At 44.5% G+C, this 21,323-nt stretch overlaps 1 protein-coding gene across 2 annotated transcripts; it reads left to right on the forward strand.

Moving 5' to 3' along the window:
* Positions 1-1,689: 1,689 nt before the first annotated feature.
* LOC149340801 (cytochrome P450 3A24-like) lies at positions 1,690-21,196 on the forward strand. Of its 2 annotated transcripts, none has more exons than XM_089549683.1 (14): positions 1,690-1,915; positions 3,488-3,584; positions 3,873-3,925; positions 4,457-4,553; positions 4,671-4,787; positions 7,728-7,816; positions 9,675-9,820; positions 10,527-10,642; positions 11,686-11,833; positions 13,923-14,083; positions 14,271-14,362; positions 17,480-17,623; positions 19,572-19,734; positions 20,982-21,196. In XM_089549683.1, exons 1-14 carry the CDS (start codon positions 1,848-1,850, stop codon positions 21,090-21,092), a joined length of 1,602 nt encoding a protein of 533 aa, XP_089405809.1. In that variant the 5' UTR covers positions 1,690-1,847; the 3' UTR covers positions 21,093-21,196. The 2 variants fall into 2 exon arrangements, with proteins under 2 accessions (XP_089405809.1, XP_089405810.1); XM_089549684.1 differs by having other exon boundaries at positions 1,728-1,780.
* The last annotated feature ends 127 nt before the right edge of the window (positions 21,197-21,323 follow it).

Below are 21,323 nucleotides of genomic sequence, written 5' to 3' on the forward strand. Positions count from 1 at the left end.
TTTTATGGACACTGTTATGCCTTCTGCGGGTTCGTTCTCAACTAAATTTCTTGTCGCTGAAGAAGGAGCACTATGAAATACGAGCACAGCATTGCATTCTCATGTCGGATTTTTCTTGACTTCGAGCTTGATGAAATGACAGAAGATTATTCGTGGCTTCGTGGCTCGGTTTTGCACAACGCCGTGGATCACACCTAGTTTACTTCCCAGTCCTCTTCTCAACATATTCTCGTCCTGGTCTGTGTTGCCAATAATGAGGAGTAGTAATCTTGTATGCTTCCTACGCGGCAAGACACTAGCCGAGCATCTTGTTTTCAATAACTAATACAACAATATACATTATTGCTGCACAGGGTTAGTTTCGTCTTGTTGTACTTGCAAACTTTTTATTGCGAAAGCAATACTACTTGCACTTTCAAGCCTTTGCCGTGCCGTGGCGGTGCCACCATTGACCTTTCGCATGACCTCTGTGTGACGCCACGCCGAAGAGCTGGGCGACCATCTCGCGCCGTCTGCGAGTAGTGGCGGTGCCACCACCGGCGGCCTAACTCCCGCGCTGTCCGCCAGGAGCGCAACAGGTGTTGTGACGTCACGCCGAAGAGCTGGGCGACCATCTCGCGCCGTCTGCGAGTAGTGGCGGTGCCTCCGCCGGCGGCTTAACATCTGCTTCGACGATGCCACCTACCGCTAGGGAAGCTCGTCGCAATGAGCGTAAGAGACAGCAGCGAGCTACAGAGACGGAGGAACAGCGCGAAAGAAGACTTTCTAAGAGGCGTGCTCAGTATGCAGCTTTGCGTGGACGTGCAACCTCTTCACTGGAAACAGTGGAAGATGGGACGGATGTTACTCATTCGCTCAATGCCATGGACAGTGATGCAGAAGCCAGGTGTAGTCTGAGCAGTGATGAACGTTGGAACTTCACGAAACGACTGCGACGTGCCCATTGCTTTCGCAATTTCCGGGCTTAACCAAGCTAAGCCACAGCCATTTTTTTTTTTCACCCTTCTCATCAATCAGTTTTTGCGTGTGTGGGCGCTCATGTGCGGACGCAGTGAGATGGAAGAAACTACACAGCCCCTAGAATAATCCTGCACGCATAATACTTTACGTATTTCCTGTCATTGCTCATATAAACGAAATAGCTTCATGCACAGAAAACGTTTTACAACATAAATGTTGTGCTTATTGTAAACTTTTGGCCAAGCGAGAGCAAAAAAAAGAACGTTACTTGCTTGCTAGGGTTAGTGAAGGAGATGTCGGCTATGCCGCGGCTGGCGAGACTCGAGCCTTGTATTCTGGAAAAGCATCCTTCTCAAACAGTCGTCTGCTTCGTAAAAATGAAGTAAGGAACTTCCATATGGTAGTGAACGCTAAGTTTCGTTCGAAATTGAAGAGATAGCCAGGGTAGGAAAGAACGCGGCGTGATACTCGTAGGAGGGGTGCTTACTGTCTTGTCCCTTGGCTACCGCCATGGTTCGTGAGATAGTCATTATAATCTGAACGAACAAACGTGCTTGTTGGTCTGATTAAAACTATAGAGAGCGAAAGAAACTCCGTCTCTCCGTAATAGCACACAACGGAGCAAGGTTCAGGACAGAGATATTGAGTTATCTACCTTATCTGGCGTTGCTTTCCCTCATTTCTCCTCCCGAACGTCATATCTTTTGAGAACACGATGTTGTTGTGGCGTCGTCGACGCAGATAAACGTTTTGATGACTCGCGTCATAAAGCAGTAGGCACTTTGCTCTCCATGACTAGGTTTGGACACGTTTCGCCGCCGTAAGTGTATTGCTTTTGGACGAGGCACAGTTATCTACAACGCTGTGAGTTTGACAGAGGCGGTACAATGTCTTTCCTGCTGGGCCTGGCTGACGTGATTCTTCTTGGTGTGACTCTTTGTGTCCTTCTGTACGCGTAAGTAGGGGGAATTCTTTATGTTGGTATTACTGGAGAAGTATTGCCTGATGTATTAGCGTGTCTTTTTTTATTTACATTACGAAGCCATTTGGGGGGTTTAAAGGACCGGACTTAAAGATGAGGCATTTTAAGGTACGCATGGCATATACAACAATTCTAATACTTCGTTCTTGTAATCACAGTCATCTGCGATGTTAGTTTACAGAAACTTTATGATCTAACATGAATTACTGGAGCTGACCACTGGCACCCTTTCTTGCACAGCTTTTCTAGTAAGTTTCCATTCGCGATGGCTACGCTGGCTTTAACATTCTGCTGCGAATCTCAAGGTCGCGGGATCGAATCCAGGCCGCGGATGCCGCGTTTCGACGGAGGTGGAACGCAAGAACACCTGTGTGCCTTGGGATGTCAGCGCATGTTAAAGATACCCGGCTAGACTAAATTAATCCGAAGCCCTCGGTTACGGCGTCCTTCTTCGGGTCGTTAAAACCGATAATTTGCAATCTTACATAATTTACAATTAAACGCGCGCGCTCTCACACACACTCAAAAACACACACATATATACACGCACGCACATGCCCATACACATACACGCAGAGTTTATCAGTGATGCTATCGTGATGTAAAGTTGCCTTATAACTACTTTGAGGGCCATTTGATTTATTACCACATATTACTGTGGTGAAATTTGCCACCTTTCATTCAATGACAATGTAGGTAACGGAAGTAGTATTAGCATTCAACGGCTGGTTGCGTCTAACAGATGACGACTGAGGTGTCGGGAAGAATGGCAGTGGTTTTTACCAGAAAGCGTCCTTATAAGCGGGTAAACCACGGAAGCTTTTCTCTCCAATTATGTGGCTATTCGTCATGCTTATAACTGCAGCGGATCGGTCACGTTACTTTCTTAATATCTCTAGTACAGATTATCTACTTATAATCAGCCGAGTCGCACGTTCTTAGCAGCAGCTGCCTGATTTTTCGCGTAATTTAGGAGCAGAGTCTCGTACATTCACGTAGACCACGACTCGGACATCAACATTTTGAACTACGGAGGAGGAAATAGGCTAAAGCCTTGCTACTTGTGCACTCGGCTATAAAATGAGTGTCTATAAATGGCTGTGTCTTTCATAACACGCTTGAGTGATGAAACTTCGTGATGATTGTACATGCTTCTGTACGCGCGCGTTTCAGGCCTGACTTCTTACTGTTGGTGGTGTAGTTTAGAAAGCGTTGTGGCCGGTAAAATTTGTGATGTACCGGATCGCAAAACAGTTTATTTTATTTGCGCCCAAGAATTTTACATTCTCGGTGTTAGTAAGTCGGACCTAGTGCCTCTGTGGCATGTTATTTTTGGTGCCAAGCAGGCAAGTACTGAATTGTAATTAAAATTTAGAGAGTGAACAGTTATTGCTTTTTTATGCACAGAATTTTCATTATTTGTTTATTTTGTCAACTGTGTCCAGCCTTCAAGAAGGCCCTAGGTAAAAGCGGGTGGTATATTACAATAAAAAAAGCATTCCGAAATCGAAAGACACATTGTTTTTCTATATTTTTCTGTTATAGGTACGCGGCGAGAAACCGAAATTTCTGGAAGAACCAGAATGTTGTTCATGAAAAGTTTTCCTTGATAGTTGGCCCAGCTAAGAGACTACTGTTCGAGGTAAAGTGGTATTTATTATGTTTATTATGTTTATTATGTTCATTATTTATTATGTTTATTATGACGCTATAAGCGCCTCTCTTTTTCATTCTCATCTTAAATGTTGTGGTGGCAATCCTAGCAATCGTAAATTCAATAAGCTTAAGAAAAGACACTGTACTTTGAGGTGTTTTAATGAATAAGAACAATTGCCTTTCAGTAGTTATTCGAAATGCAGGCTCATTTTATTTCATCCTTGAAGCACCACACAACTAACATAAAGTGTAAATGTCCCACTTTATTTTTCAGCCAATATGTCTGAGTGACCAAGCGAGGTATCGAAAGATGGGACGACTTTTCGGGTAAGATTTCAGCAAGAGTAAGATATTTCTTATACAGTGCAGTGAATAAACACAATAGTACCGTGTTTTAGTCATATGAAAGTTGATAAACCTGCTCCCCTAGCGCCATGTCATCCCAAGCGCCAACTTTCATGCCGAAGTAGATTCTGGATATGTGCTTTTGGAGGCGACAAGCATAAGATCGCGTTTTATAAGTTTTTTTCTTGCAGGAGGAACTAGCCAATAGCGAATCTTCAACATTATATTGTGTCTGCGAAAAATAACCGTGGCGAAGAAGTTCGGCGCATTTTTCTGGCAGGGCCATGAAGTAGCTCTTGGCGTTTTACTTATGAGGCACAAGAACTTTACTAGCTGTCTGAGTTCTCTTTTAAGGTTTTGTTTACAGAGTTTAGCTTTAGCTATGCTGTTGTAACCGAATTTACTGGGTGCAGAAGGCTGACTCCTCCACGTGCTTGGCAATGGCGCATTATCATGCGTCTGCCACATTTTATTGGGAATTGCGTGAGCTGTAAGAGTGAGTCTATTTTGCAGCATCTACGAAGGAGGCAAACCTTGCCTAGTGGTAGCCGAGCCCGATTTGGTGAAGCAAGTTCTGGTCAAGGACTTCCAGCTTTTGCCGAACAGAACGGTAGGTGAAGATGAGCCTATCAGGTCATGAAGGGTAACTTGGAGGCCTTTCTGGGAGGCCTTTGCCCTAACAGTCCTCCCTGTCCCTTATATTGTCTTTGTTCGTCTTCGATTTCAGCTGACCTCTACTGGCGATGCGATTTTCGACAACATGATGGCCTTGGCGCACATAGAAAGTTGGAGAAGAATCCGTCCTGCCGTAAGCCCTGCGTTTTCGACGGGGAAGCTGCGAAAGGTATTTTATCCTCTATGTGCCGACCAGTGCAAATTTTTAAGAATTCCATTGTGGTCGAAAAACTGATCTGCCCCAAGTATTTATTGTTTAATTTCCGGACTACAGTCGGCACCTGATGTGCAGTTCGCAGGGGCAAATTTCGACTGAAAATTAAATTTTCTTGCTTGGATAGTCCGTATACCCGGTGTATAGACCGCATGGATGAATTTCTGCTGAAAATAAGTTTTTTGGATTGTCCGCAAGCAGTATACATTGGGTAAGCAAGCATTGTATTGTCACGAAACAAAAAATTACCGACGATTACGTTACTTCCTAATGCGAAATTTGAGCGCAGCAAATAAGCTGTTTCACCTTTTCGATAGTGAGTCAACCCCAGCTGCGGAGTTGGTTTCAGGGACAACGCCGCCGATGCCGACACAAACAATATGATACCCTCGCTTCCGCAGCGCTAAGAACCAGGTCTAGCCGTGGGAAGGTGGTCACGTATTCGTCGACGTGCCGGGGCCTACGTGAAATAACCGGCGTGTCGGCAACTGAAGAGCACCCTATCCGCCACACAAGAACAGGGGGGGGGGGGACCCTTTCCTCCTCTTTCTGCATGGCGGCGACGGTGTTCTATGCAGTCACGTTATCTTGACTCTCTAGCGGCGTCAGCGGCATCCAGCGGTATCAGTCGGTCGCTGCTAGCGCTGGGGGGATGAAAGGGGAGCGGAGCTGGTTACGAGGCCGACGACAACGCCGACGACGACGCGAAACCCAGGAACGGACGCCAAAGAGCTGCGCTCTAAAATGCGCATTTATTAGACCGCATTGCTTTCACTCTTTGAATCCGTCGAAATCACTTTCCCCGGTGCTGTCGGAATGAAACAAGTACATCATGTCAGATTCGATTAAAGACTCGTCACTGTCTTCATTTGCATCAGAATTCGATACGTCTGCTGAGGAAGTTTTCATCCGGCTTTACTGTAGCCGTTGACGACAAGTTGTTGGGGCATGGCCTAGCACGAACCAACGATCCACTTGCTCATTTCCTCACATGGCGCCCAAAGCATCCGCGAGATTTTCGTATACGTATGAGCCCAATATTGCATCCAGGTTTCCCACTGCTTTCAAACATTGTTCTTGAAGGCCCGGTTCACTAAATATCGAAAGTTTGAAGGTGTTTCGCCATGCCATCTGGGACTATGGCGATTGCAATGGCTGTCTTCTTCACCTTTGCTTTCACACCCTCCGCGACCTGCGTACTCATGGAATCCATAATGAAAAGGCCCTTTGGATTGAATAGTACGTTACCCTTTGCGTTTTCGCAGCACTTCATCAATCCATCTGAGACTTATTTGTTGATTCATCCTACCTTATTCGTAGCCCAGCACCCGATAGTGACGAGGAAAATCTTCCTTCTACACTTAGATACGCTTAGGTTTAATGCTGTCGAGAAGGCTCTTCGCCTTTCCTGAGCCATCGCAACAGTTCTTACTATTCCAGCCCTGGCGTTACATTTACATTTATGCGTCCACGTATTTATTTATGTAGACGAGGTTTTGCGCATGTGTTCACAAATACAAGCACTAGAAAGCTGCCACTCTTTGCTACTACGATAATAGTTGCTTGCGTGTCGAAGTTGATCGCGTATCGGAGCTGATTTCGCAATGTTATTTAGCAAGGAAACATGTCGTAGGTGCCTACTCGGGTCATTTTTTTTTCACAGCCACCGATAGGCTTCTCTGGCTACGACAAACGATCTGAAGAAATTAAATCATGCATAGTCTGCGCTCATTTATAGTCCGCACGACGGAAATGCACCTTTTAAGCATGTATATTTCACGGACTATAGTCCGGAAATTATGGCATGCTGAAGGATGTTTCAGCTGTTGAAAAAAAAAATGTTTTATTGCTAAATCTGAAGTAACTCGGCTTCAAAATACTGGTAAAACACGATTTTGCACATTGTTGAGAAGAGAAACACGTATTGTCACCCACCGAGGGGAAAAAAAAGAGTTATAAATAAAAGCTGCGTGAAATTGTTGACTACTATTAACCATGGCAGTACACACCACGTAGTCGCCCCTTTTAGGCGGCTTCAACCGTTCTTTCATACATTTTTTTCGCGCGCTGCTGTGGCGGCAGTTAACCGTACGAAAATCTCTTACCGCAGCAACACCCTATTTCGGACACAGCGGTGAAACTTCGCAACGCCTCAAAATCATGTGAACTAATTTTTAATTCAGCCAATGTTGTGGTTGCTTGAAACTGACGAAAATATTTTCGGCTATGTTAATGTCACCAGCGGGGAAAGATGCGCTGATTGTATAAATTGAGCCCACTGGCAACCAAGTACCCTTTCCTGATGCCGAAAAAGCAGCGATGTCAGGTGCACGCCTACCTTTATTTTAAAGCAAACTGGCAACTATTGAGGCCGTTATTCTCCAGTTATCCCGACCATACTGCGCAGCGGTAATTGTGAGAAACTATAGTGAGTAGTAATTGATTACAAAATATTTATGCATACCTTCGATAAAAAGCTTTTACGCCGCAGGGTCTGGTTTTGAACCGTGTAGTTGATAATTTCCTTCACACCTGAGTTTTCAAATCCCCAGAAGGGTAGGAGGACACTTGTCCGCATCGCTCGGAAACATTGGAATATCACGGTGGTCTGAAGTTCCCCACTATAATGCTCAAAAGAAAGCCCACTTGCTTTAAGAAGCTCCACAAGTACGTAACTTCTTGAAGACATGCGCTTTTATTGCAAGCTTTAAGACAATAACCAAATGCTTTCTATCGTTAAGCAGAACTTTTTAAGACTCAGTGTGCAGAAGTGATTGCAGAGGACCTCTCTTAGCCGCAGAAGGACTGGTAATTTCATCATCTGCACGGTACACGTGTTATGATTTGTTTCGAAAGTGAACGACACTTGCGTAACTTTGCAACAAACATTTTCAGATGAATGCTCTAATTCAAGAATGCGCGAGGGTTACCTGCAAGCATTTAAAGGTGGCCGCAGAGAAGGAGGATGACGTCGATGTCAAGCAGTAAGTGTGGCTCATGAATTTATATCATTGTTACTATGCGCAATTCATTTTTACGCCCGCGGTGGTATCAAAGAAATAAATAACGGTGTTTTTTTTTAAGAGACGGTGACAGTAACTGAAGTCCCCAAGTAGCGCTTTATTGAAGCATAATAAAGGACCTAATAGTAAACAGTCTTGATTAGGAGTGCAAGGAACAGTACGAGGAGAGTCGGAGTAGTCACATGCGTGCGAGGTGAACGTGAAACTACTCATTTTATCTTGCTCCATGTTTGAATTAATGTAAAAATAGAAGGGTTGTATAGCCCCGCCGCGGTGGCTCAGTGGTTCCGGCGCTCAGCTGCTGACCCGAAGACGCGGGTTCGATACCGGCCGCGGTGACCGAATTTCGGTGAAGGCGAAATTCTAGAGGCCCGTGTTCTGTGCGGTGTCAGTGCACGTTAAAGAACCCCAGGTGGTCGAAATTTCTGGAGCCCTTCACTACGGTGTCCCTCATAGCCTGTGTTGCGTTGGGACGTTAAACTCCAATAAACCAACCCAGAAGGATGGTATACCACTCGGATTATTCGAATGTGCTGACAAATGCCATACATCCGCCATATCCACTGACCCACCGCGACGATAGATCAGTGACTAATGCTTTTCCGAGCAAATTTCATACATAGTGCATTTTCAATTGGTACTAAAAACTTATATGTATTAAGAAGAACAGAACAGCGCTCGTGTTGTTGTGTGTGCAAACGTCGTCGTCTTTTCGCGCTGTTAAAAAATGGAGAAATTGTATGTATTGTTAATGTACTGTGCGTTGTGACATATGTCGGGTGTTGAGTACATTATTTTCGCATTGAGTTTTTCTAAACATCCGAACAAGCATCTCTACTGAGCTTGCATTGCGTTCGGTGCCGGCCATATCTATCAACTAGTTAATATTCCCATCCTTGACGAGTGAAGAAGTAACCGGATTCATCTGTGGATATCAAGACCGCCTTTCATAAGCCACGAAATAAAATTAGAACAGCAATGAGTAAAGGAGAGAGGTGTCAATTACAACGTGTGGCGATTTGTTCTTGTCAGCAGTATGGACCAAGACCTACTGAACTACAGACCTGCACATATGGCGGGGTCCTATGGAGCAGCATGCGCCAGCTTTCGTTAGCTTTTTGGCCGTTGAGGGCGCTCGGTTAACCTGTTCGTCTGCTATGATCATCATCATCGCTTGACATTTTCTGCATGCTATTAATACATTTGTTTTATTTTTCTCTGCTATCTTAACATCAGCAATGAAACCAGCCTTAATAACGACTTTTTTTGGTCTCATTGGGTATAAAAAACGTCTTCCGTTTTTGTCCCCTTTCTTTTCGTCGGCACCACCCTGCCTAGCGCAGATAAATGAATAATAATGATTACGTGGACAAACGACAAAACTGCCCTGTTTGAAATAAAATGATGGAGGAGGCCATTTTCTCAACAGGTATATATTAGCGCCACGCCGCCCGTAATGTTTCTATCCTAGCGACAAAAAGCATGAACTAGAACATGCGCGCTGGAGCAATGCCATATGTGCAGGTCTGTAGTTCAGCAGGTCTTGGTATGGACTAGGATATGTTTACCTTAAGCCCAATGACTGTGTACCGTAGAGGATGCACTTTTCTGCTCGACAACGCATGCCGTCAGGTTGTGCGCAGTCAGCAAAAGGCGATGGGTGAGACCGGAACACAGTCCTTAGTACGAAAGCAGATATTGTAATTTCAATATTACTGGCGCCTGCTAAAAAAAAAAAAAAACACCTTGTTTTCTGGCATCCAAGGTGCCAGCGTTCTTATTTGCTTGTTAAACCTTTTTTCACATTTCAACTTGGCAGGTTCTACGGTCACTATTCACTTGACGTGATAGCGAGTTGTGCATTCGGCACCAAGCTCGACTCACACACGGACGCCACCAACGAGTTTGTGACACAGGCCAGGAATGCCTTCTCGGCGAGGATGACATGGAAAGTGCTGCTCGCATGTACGCCTCGCTTTTTTTTTATGCAATCAAATAGAAAAAAATGCTGCTCAAATAAACTAGAGTAAAGCAGTACCGATGCTGAATGTACCACGTGTGATGTAATATTTCCTGATTCACTGCTCGCACCTATGATTTCGGGTCTAAACATTTCACATTGAGAGTGAAGCTGCATGCACATCGGCAGATCCGTATAAATGAAAGACAACTTCAATTTAAAATTAAGCTCTCACTTTATTAACATTTTCTCAGAAATCCTTGAAGGACTTTCTAGATATGCAGCTACTGAGGGAGTGCAGTTGCAATGGGCGATAGTCGCTCATCGGAGCCTTGTGTTTCAAAACAAGTCTTGGTGCCATTTGTGCCACCCCAGGTGCACAAAGCAGCTTATTAGGGGCAACTATACTACCACATTGTTACTTATTTTGCTCTATAAGGTAGCTTTATTCTTCTATTGGTTGATTTCTGTCGATTCTTTCACCGGTGGTTGATTTTACAAATCTTTTGACAAAAAATTAGCCGAGTAGCTCTTCTGCATTTCGCTTGCTGTCGGCTCTAGCCAGCATGAATGAGAGATGCCTCGGCCGAACGTCGAAAAGCGAGCGTTGTGAATTTGGCTCACGGTTCACTTACCAGGTCCTGCCGATTTCTGTGAACTAGTTCACCGTCCCATAAGTTATCACCGGTTCATCGTGATTTTTTTTTTCAGTACTTTTTCCTGGGGTGCTCAAGCTTTTGAGACTCACCATAGCCAGAACCGGCCCGGCCCAATACTTCAATGAAGTCTCCCAGCGTATCGTTCGCGAGAGGCGTGAGCACGGCACCGTTCGTATAAACTTGTTTTATTTTGTGTTGTTTACTATACGTCGACACGTGCAAACACTTATAGAGTGCCTGGAGAGAGAGAGAGAGAACGAATTGGGGTAGCGGATGGTCCCTATTTTGGAACGACACTGTTATAGTGCGTTACTCCCCGCATTCAGCCGTGGCGTCTTTGTTTGAAGGCTGTTTTATGACCCACCTGCCCACAGGGTCATGGGAAAATTGCCGAGGTGTGCGTGTGTACACACACGCGCCCGCATACCAACACACACATGCACACACACTGATGACGTCACAAGTCCACGTGACCTACACCTAGGTGGTCGTAGGTGGACGATGAATAATGCAAGCATGGCCACACAGCGCAAGTGCGCCTAATTCAGATATGGCCTAATTACGCAATTCAACTTAAGCAGTATTCAACTTGGAAGCATAAGTGAGCGTAAATTTAACTTTAATACAGAAGCTACGTGTCTCCTTTCATCAGCACAAGCCAGCTCCATACAGAGGGCGAGAAAACAGTCAGGGCACCCCGCGCTAGTAACGGCAGTTTCGTTGCTACTCGCTGACTCGAAGACTGCCAGGAATAATTCAGCTATCTTTCGCCAGCTCGCGCGCAAAAATTTTTGTAGCCTCTCCGCTACAAAACACGCTCGCCACCCGTCGTACAATGGGCGTATTGGCCTGGTACCCCCCATTTTTTTTTTTTTTACAGATGTTACAATCCGAAGCAAACCCTACGTCCACGTGACTGTTATAGCCTTAGATGATGACGCCAGAAGCTGCTGGGCGTTAAAGCCAGAGCAAAGATTTTACAAGGCTGGCTTGAAATAAATGACACAATGCTGGCTTAAAAGCTAACATGGTTAATGCTGACCGTTAATGCCTACTGTAAATTGGCAATCACAGAGATGAGATTCCGCAGCGGGACTTGTTTTCTATATTTCTGCTTTAAAAAAATTACTAAAAAAAACGCCGAGAGTGTTGAATACGGCACTGAGAAAAATTTCATTTGCCTATGGGCAACGTCATCATCTATTTTTCAGCGTCAGGAGGATTTCCTGCAGCTCATGATAGACGCCCAGGAAGGAAACCTGGCCTCCAGTGGCGAGCCTGTTTTCGAGCCTGAGGACAAAATCTTCGACGTCGGCTCTGAACTGAAAGCGAAACAAGAGGCAGCGTTTTCTACAAAACGTAAGCAAAACAAAAAAGCACCAGCGGGCCCATACTTGCAGGTAGCGGTCACAAAGAGATCAGTCCTGCAGCCGGAATTTAAGAAACGATAGTACAGAGTGACTTACCATCGCCAAGCTCTAATTCTTTACTTTTTGTGTGGTTTCACATTATGCTAATTTTTTCGTAACAGGGTCCCTGAAAAGGGTGTGTGAGGGTGGCTGTAATGCGTCTTGCATTGCGTAAAGTATAGGCCACCTAGCGTTCTTGCCGCCTACAAGACCTCAAAAGTGTACCGATCATTTACAATACTTTAAAATTGGAGCTTCTACGCCTCGGGGCAACCAGCGGCGCCAGGCTTCCACCCGAATCCGCGCGCAACGCTTCATACAGCGCTCGTTACGTCAGCAGTGAAGGGCTATCATTGGTCTGCCGTGTCCACTCTTTCTGACGTCACCCAACTACCATGACTGCGGTCGGAAGCTCCACTCCCAGGGGGAACCCCCGTTAGCCGTCGGCACCTGGCGAAGGGGCCGAGTAGGGGGGGTCGGAGGAGCGCTGGCATTTCAGTGTGCAAATGTGATGAGAGGAGAGAAAAGCAGAAATTCAAATTTTAACTAGAGATAACTTGGCTTCCACAAAACGCATTAAAAAAATTATCGGTGGAGGATATCTGTGAAGCGGCGAACTTTAACATCCTAGGCATAGCGCAACATTACTGAGGGCACCTTTCAGGGCCCCTTTAAGAACGTGCCGCTTAAAATCCCTTTCCGCACGCGACGTGTCGCATTCAGTTGTCGCGCATTAAAGAGAACTGGGCCTGGGCTCATCTGTTTAGGATAGGACAAAAAATATATCATAAAATAGCAGACTGATGGATTAGTTTGCGTATGTTCTTGGGGCAAACGATGCAATAAAAAAAAGCGACACAATAGAGGAGGCACCAATAGCGCAGTAATAGTGTATCATGCAGTGTGTCGTTTGCTTCGCGTCTTTCACGTTACAGATTTTAGTTTCGCGAAAAAAATCTACTGATGCGCGTCGGTATTGCTGAGAATGTTTATTTTTATTTAGATAGAAATTGTTAATAAAAAAATATTACCTTCTGTTTGCAAAACGAAAACACTTAGAGAACGCGGAAACCTCGAACAGCCTGCTATTCACAGCTTTGAAAGTGGGTTTGTAACGGAAAGGTAAGTTTAGCATGGTGGCAAAAGGTGAATGAGAGCTTCGTTGTCTAGAGTCGAAACTGCGGAGGATATGGAAAAACTGTGCAGTTGATGAACAGAAATAGACTAAAAGCGGTTGCGACGAAACAAGACACAGGCAAAGATTAGAGCCCTAAAAGGCAAGGCGGACAGTGTCATTAGCAATACGTATAAGGTATTTAAAGCAGACGAATTCTACACAGGTCCAAAAGTTGTCCCAGCTAAAATTGATCAATATTTAAACAAAAAGAAAGCATTCTTCCTAACTTTAATTAAGTGAATGTTATTAGGGGTTATGCTAAGTAGCAGCTGTTTTTTTTCTCGTTCCGCCTACTTTAATATTGAGTACACATAAATTAATAAGCTTTTCAAATAGGGTTTGCGACGTTCAAGTGAGTACTGGAAAGTTGTCGACCGCCATAAAAATGGCAAGACCCAGGTGCTTCCAACGAGGTTCACGCCTTCTGCACCTTCTCCATGACAGGACTTGGCGTTGCTGCTGGTTACTAGTTAAGCGTGTGCGGTTACTTACAGTGTGCCAAAAATTTATACCTAGGAAATAATTTTTGTTAACTTCTTTTATATTTCGGATAAAACACTTTTCTACATTTTGTGAACTTTGCGTATTCCCACATTTATACGCTGTAACTCGTTCGCGTGCACAAAATGAAGAAAAATAAAAATTCTTTACTAAAACTTGTCTCACTGTTGTCGATGACAAAACTTGTCCCATCCCCGTCGACTCTTCCTTATGCAAATATGTGTGTATTTGTCGCAATTTTTCTGGACTGTAGATTTCTAGGCAAACTAAAAATGGCTTTTGTGCGATTCTTACCTATTTGAATGCATGTGATTCTGTGAAGGTGACTGTTGTAGGAGGTGTTGAATGATTTTCTGGATAGGCCTCACGGAAGTGGAGGCCATGGCACAGTGCGTGCTCTTTTTCTTGGCTGGCCTGGAGACCACGTCATCGACTTTAGCCTTCGCCGCATACCACCTCGCTATGAATCCAGATGTGCAGGAGAAGCTGAGAAAAGAAGTGGACGAGTGCATGGCATTACACGTAAGTGGCCTGTCCTCATGATAGCATTTGCCTCTGTGAGAGAAACAATGGACATCAGAGATGAACTGACGCCATCGTAATGTGCCTTGTTCTTCTGAAGGCGGTCGAAAAGCGTTGGAGTTCCTCTTTTTTTTTTGTATTGCAGTGCAGTAATGGTTGCTGAATTAGTTCCCAATTATTTCTGCAGGGTCCCGAACCCAGCCTGGACGTGATATCAAAGCTAAAATACCTTCATTGCGTCGTATCGGAAGTACTTCGTTTGTATCCACCTGCACAAAGGTGAGAGCGTACAATTATGGTTCGTATTATTAATTTGGAAATGTGAGTTCGTTGTTTGATGCGTGGGGTTGTTTTAGCTCTTGGTAACATTCGTTTGTGAAGCGTTTAATTTCAACCAGATTGGAAGCAATTAGTAGCCCACTTGTTACACGCCGAGAATTCACCACAAGTGCAAAAAATTTACTTTCATACTGTATTCAGCCATGTCTTTAGCATGTCCTCAGCTTATCAAGGTCGTTGCATGATAGGTCCATAACAGTTACGATGACGACAGTTGTTCCACTGTTTGAAACGATTATCGATATTGGTTTAGCAGTGGATTAACAAACAAGAAAATTTTGAGATTTTTCTCTAATGTAGGGCTAATTCTTTTTGCTATGTTTTCACCCCGTGAAATACTTCGCGGAAGGCATCAGAGCACCACTTAATGTTGGCAACATGGCACTCTTCAGGCTTGTGCCTTCGGCTATACCTCGTACCTTTAACTACAATAGGAAACTTAATCGTCAGATTGGTAGAAGCAGCCTTGGGGCAGTAATTTGTTTTTTTTTTGTCAAATCAACGTTTCAAGGCTAAACGCCGTTACAGCAACGTGAATTAGGAGGGTGTTACGACTCAGGTAGCATGGTCGGGTCGGAGAGGGGATGAGGGAGGTCGGAGACGAGGTTACGGGAAAGACAAGAAGAAGAACTTTATAAAGGTAAATTTACATTATATACAAACAGCAACTGAGAGAACGTCTCAGTAAGAGAGTCTCGATAACAAGGAGCTTGATGACCAGAAGCTACATGACGATGAGCTCGATGGTCATGAGCTACTCGGCCGTACTCGGCGCCGAGTTTTATAGCATTTTCTTTCCCCGGACTCCCTAGATGGGGGGCGGGCCTGCCGACGAAGGAGTGTCCAGAAAAGTTTACGGTGGCACCCATCACACTCTCTCTGATTAGGAAACACACCCCCGTCACGTGTTGAGATGGAGAGGATGCCGTCTAAGTCGCGCAGACACCGGAATGTCGGAGAGCGGCGTTCCCGCGCTTTTCATGTGGTCGCACGTGCAGGCCCCGATTTTTTGCCCAGCACAAGGCGGCAACGCTGCCTCAGGCCCCCTAAAGTCCCGACTTGGCCCGCTAGATTTTTCTATTCCCGAGAATAAAATCGACGCTCAAGGGGAAGCATCACGGATCGGTAGAGGCGGTCCAACAGGCCGTGACGAGGGAGCTCAACAGAATTCCGGTACAAGCGTTCCTGGAGCCGCACGAAAACTGAAAAACTCATTTGCAGCAGGGTGTAGGTGCGGAAGGGTGCTACTTTGAAAAATTCTAATCGTTTGTATTACTCTCATGAATAAATTTTATTTAAAAAATGAGTCCTACTACTTTCAGAACAGACCCTGTATAATGTAAAAGTTGGTAGAGTGTTGATAGAGTCAATAGAATGTTAACACGAATTATAAAGACCATTTTTGTAAGGGGGGTCCAGGCTACGTGCAAGTCCACGTGGTGCAGGACAAACGCTCGCTGTTAACTTCTTCCTAGAAGACGGATGCTGCTGTCAAACTTGATGACTGTACTCAGCTGACACCCGGGCCCCTTGGAATGTCAAGTACTGCCGACCGTGGCAGCTAACTTCTTTCAGTAGAAGAGCGTGCACTGCAGAGCTGCGCTGGCCAGTTGCGGGGTAGATTACTGACGCCGCTTCCGTGGCTAATTCAGGCGTTGACCCCGCGTGCCTTTCGTGACTCGTCGGCATTCCGATGCAACCGCGCCGATTTTTCCTCAGTACGAAGGCGAAACGTAACAAGGGACATTTCTTCGCTGTAGAAGTGCTTGGTTCGTTGTACCAGACTCTTTTAATCGCGCCAAAAACCAGGATAGCTCCCACAACAATAAAGCCGGGGCAGTGGTGCTTCTCACAGCAGTACGACCACGCTTACAATGAAAAAGTTGTAGTAGTCATTGGCTAACGATGAAAAACCAAAAGAAAATGTAGGTATAGGTATAACGTTTGATCGGTGCCTCGCTCGTAGGTTGGTATTTAAAATTTTAGTTACTCCTTATTCTCTTGGCATATGCTGCCGGACAAAAGTGGCACAGAGAAGGCCGCAGCTAGAAAAAGAAGGAAAAAAAGAACGTGGGGAAAGCACACCATTATCCTCCATGCAATAAAAATTAGTAGCAAATATATTTACAATGAAGTGCACCTGCCTTTCACCTGAATCGAAAGCACACATCCAGATACAAGACGCACTTGCAGCATCTGCCTATCTGCCTCTCTATTCGTAACCAAAAACACATAAATTCCTGGAGTAAGTTGTCAACACAACCGTGCACCATTTTCCCAGTGTCAAATTGCAAACATTTCACCGCAGAAGTGTGAACATATAAACAGAGGTACATGCCAACGCAGTCAGCGTGAAAAGTGAAAGACAGTTGCGTCCAGATTAGGTCACACTTAAACATAAGTACCCCGAAAAGAAGATTTTTAGCTCAGTTGGTAGAGCACCGGATGCGTAATTCGGAGGTTGTGGATTGTGTTCTCACTGGCGGCATGTGGTTGTTTTTTTGTGCTGTTTTGTAATCAATTATATCTGAGGGATAAAATATTCACTAACAATCTCCATTGATGAGCGCCAGAAAGTTAAAAAAAATCCCCTTTGCTTCTTAGTTTGTGCGGCCGATAGCTGCTACCGTATGCGTCAAGATTATTTTGAAGCAGCACTCCCTTACTGAGGTGCGTTCGACGGACATAATCATGAAGCCATAGAATGTCAGTTCACTCCTGTCCTTGAATCCCGACGACTGCAAGAAGAGGTAACAGACTTTTGGTTGATTTCCTTCTGGCTGTGGCGTTTTCTCAGCGGCGCGTTTTTGCAATGCTTTAGCGGCTGCTAAACGTGCGCTCCGCCGCGATAACAAAGAGCCCAACAGCACGCTTTCGCTCTAAATACTTTTCATTCTGTTCGATGAGAACAATCGCGTATGTGACCCCGCAATACAGCAGGTGCGGATCTTGTTAGAGGGCAAGCTTGTAGGCTAGGTTCCCCGTGCTTTTTCGCTGAACGTATACTAGCTGCTTAATTTTAAAACCATATTTTGTGTATTTTGACCGCATTTTCAGAATTCAGCGCTTCGCGATTGACGACTATGTTCTTGGTGACACCGGCATAAAGCTACCAAAGGACTGCCCCGTCTACGTTCCAGTCTACGCTATGCACCGTGACCCTGAGATATTTACTGATCCAGACAACTTTGTGCCAGAAAGGTGAGCGTCCTATATGCAGTGTCTCTGTTTCATTTTTTTCCCTCTCCGTCCGCCCGCCACGTGGTGCCGGAATTCAAAGGAGCCCTAAACCCCCCCTGTCGTCTTTCTGTCTCTGAGTCTTATGCTCTGTGCCATGCTCCGCGTGCAGTCTCGAATAATCACATGTCGCAATGATCTGTGTTTAATTTTTAATCTAATTTTTGATGCGATGGGCAACGCATTTTTCCCTCGTTTCGTGCCTCAAAGAATCCCAGTGGGGTGTTAATGCTTTGTTTAGGAGGCTTTCGGTGACATGGTAATGCCACGAGGAATGGCGAGGATTAATGCAAGGACTACAAAATGTTTACGACAACGATTTTTAGAGTTCTTTAAACGAAAGAAACGCTTTCCTAATTTTCCTAAACGTGGCACGACTTGTATGCCAGCACGCGAGCAGTGCAGTTTTGGAAAGCACATTCTTTTCCCTCAGTTCTTTTTGCATGCCACAAAAAAACCTTGTGAGTCGTGGTGAGCTGCACAGAGAAGTCAGAACGTATACAAATGCTTTCGCTTGTTTTGTTTAGTAGACATAGACCGAAACTGAACGAAGTTGGAGTTAATAAATTGCACTAAGGAATGCTAGTACTGCGTATAATAGTCGTACTGTTATTACGGGCAGTTCATGTTGAGCGCGAGAGAGACGAGGTACAGAGGGATGGACAGGCGCTTGTCCGGTGTCCCTGTCTCCTGTGTTCTTCGTCGCTCGCAACATGGATTCCTAAATAGAAAATATGAACCAACTATTCCGAGACCAACTGTTCTTGAGCCCGGCACTTCGTCAATGCGAGGAGGATTTGTTGCTGCTTGGCCACATTTGGAGGCGGGATGTAGGGGGCGAGCACGTTTGTTCGCAGAACTTTGTTAGCAAGTGTCTGCCTTTTCTACAGTAATGAATTAACTGTCGAGGTGTTACGTAGAAATCTTTATGCTTATTAGCTGACACTGGGTAGCAACTTCGTATTAAAATTACTTGTCGACTAGCTGTAGGTCTTTCGGTGTCAAAGAAACGTGGAATTAATCTCCGAGGCGATACCCAATGGGCTGGATTTTTCTTTAAAGTAATTCGGATTCTTATCGCCGCGGTTGGCGCACGAATTTTACATGGTCTGAAAAGAGTGGAGTCCGTGCTACCAGCTAGCGGTAGCAACTCTAACTAGACTCTTCGAGAAATTCATTCCAAGTGTAAGTTTCGGTTTGGTTTTTTTTATCAGTCAGTGAAGCCCGCCAGTGGATCGTGATTCCTGCACGAATCATTGGCCATGAAAAGGTTAAGAAACCTTGCTCACAGCGCACATCGCATGTGAACGTATTCTACCATCTTTCGCACCTGTTCTTCACATTTTATTTATTTATTTATTTATTTATTTATTTATTTATTTATTTATTTATTTATTTATTTATTTATTTATTGCTACAGTGCTGCAAAGGTTTAGGCGTTGCACTTACATACCCCAGGTGAGCAGGCAAGTGACTGTACGAGGGCGAGAGAGAGAAAACATGAGAAAGGAAGGGACCTTGGCCACCATAGACTTCGGAAAGGGGATAAAGGAGCTAGTAAGAAAAGGAAAAAAGGAGAGTTGAGCTCGTAGTGTAAATGACACGTGACAATGATTCGGGATATTTTTAGCCAATAAAAACAAAGAACGTCCATGGTGTGAACGAAAATCTTTCGAAGTAGCACGGCGTCTTTTGCTCACACCCCCTAACAAAGGCCTAGAATGTGGGTCCGTGGCTTCAATATTCATCTGGAAATAATGTCATGAGAAGATAATTTTAATATCTTAGAGTCTCAGGATTTAGCGCCCTGCTTATATGCAAGCAAGAGAAATATACCTAGAGTCGGCTTGGTAAAAATTGCTGTCTGGAAATCACTGTTGCATGATTGCCATCGTGTTATTTCACGGTTTAGGTTCAGCGACGCGAACGTGGATGCTATCAAGCCGTACTCGTACCTTCCGTTCGGAGCAGGTCCCAGGAACTGCGTTGGTATGCGACTAGCTTTGCAGTCTGTCAAGCTCTGCCTGATTCACTCGGTGCACAGCGTACGCTTTGTGCGCACGGAGAAGACGAAGGTAAGCAGAGTCATTCGCCTTTGGTCACTTAGTGTTTTACACACCTCTTCAAGCCAAGAGCAACACTGCAGAAATTTTTTCTTGTCGGTTAGTCAAGATGATTTACAAACTTCATCTTGGGAAGCTAATGCATAGACTCGGATACGGCCATTTATTGTTCAAGATGTGGAGGCGCAAAATTTTATGGTAGCTTTTATTTGCTCAGAATGCCGAGTATCCGTGCGACTACTCATCATTAATCTCTACTCTACAGAAACAACTTAAAGATAAAAAGCAAATTTAGAATATCGCTTTTGTTTGTGAAGCTGGCCGACTTGATGTTATTTACAACTGCGAGGAATTGTCATGCAGCGAAGAATACAAAGATGAGAGTGAAATTGTCGTGCGGAGCACAAGGCGTTAAAGTATGCGTCAGAAATGCGCATCGAGGTGTTTTTTTCATACTACGCAATCAAGCCAAGCGTTGCACCACTCCCTTGTGACGTCATGGGGAGTGCCCGCATGAATGTGCCAAAACAAAATCCAAAGAAATTGGTTAAAGAAAAGCCACCTATCACGTGCTAGCGACTTACTGCATTGTTTTATTAATTCTACGATAGCCTCCTTCATGAATTAACATGGAGAAAAATATAAGGCAGGTAAATTTAACTCTGAGGTTTTCAGAGCAGTAACTTTTAAAGCAGTTTAGTCTCCTTGCAACCATAGACCGTCTTTGACTGCTACTTGCGACGAAACTATGGATCTGTGAAAATTTCCTATTAGCCTAGTTCAGTTAACATACAAACATTTCATAAAATGTGGGCAATTTGACGAATAGGCCAATGGCCGGCACCATGTTCGACACTAGGCTCTATCTTGAAAAGCTAAGGAATATTGAGTTCGCATTACTTCTGGACAGCGCTGCCGCAGCTCAAAAGTTAAGTGTATGGAGTGAAGTGAAGAGGTTTATAATGGGCATCAATAACGCTTGACCGTATCAGGACACGTTATGCTTGTGTAGAGAAAACCAATAAAAAACAAAACTATAATATATGCCGTTCTGTATGCATATCCGGAATACTAGACATGCCGTCGCAGGGCGTTCAGCTACAATGAACTTCATGGAGTGTGAGATGACGAACTGAGCATAGCTTGGTCTTCCCAAGAATAAAAACATAGGGTAATAGTATGATAAATATGCTAATATTGCTAAAGACATAGGGTAATTGTATGTGTCGACAAGTTTTCAGTTTTTTCATATTTCACAGGTCCCAATCAAGATTAAAATTGGTCTCGGTGTTTTAACTGCGGAGGAATTCACAGTTGGAATACGCACAAGATCGACGTCGCAGTGTTCAGGGCAAATGACAGCCGATTGAGACTGATCGCTTGCGTACAATTTTTCAACTGGCCGAAGATTATGGAGATGGATAATTTGGCAAATAAACCATAGTAGACTGCTTTTGTTTCATTTTTCAGGAAACGTTGACTTTTAATTTCATTTTCTTCTCATTTCCTTGGCTGTTTTGGCTGTTTTGTACTATAGAAAACACGTGAATGTCCCATGTTACTGCATTGTGCGCAAATAAACTTAGCGGCGCAATGTGAGT

This window comes from Amblyomma mixtum, chromosome 6, assembly GCF_055824585.1.
Source record: "Amblyomma mixtum isolate Tamu chromosome 6, ASM5582458v1, whole genome shotgun sequence".
NCBI lineage: Eukaryota > Metazoa > Arthropoda > Arachnida > Ixodida > Ixodidae > Amblyomma > Amblyomma mixtum.

What these genes read in the sequence shown, in the direction of transcription:
- LOC149340801 (XM_089549683.1), top strand. Translation starts at nt 1,848, where the DNA reads ATGTCTTTCCTGCTGGGCCTGGCTGACGTGATTCTTCTTGGTGTGACT. An exon ending in AAGATGGGACGACTTTTCGG is followed by an intron (nt 3,926 to 4,456) that starts GTAAGATTTCAG and finishes TCTATTTTGCAG; the next exon opens with CATCTACGAAGGAGGCAAAC. An exon ending in AGCTTTTGCCGAACAGAACG is followed by an intron (nt 4,554 to 4,670) that starts GTAGGTGAAGAT and finishes CTTCGATTTCAG; the next exon opens with CTGACCTCTACTGGCGATGC.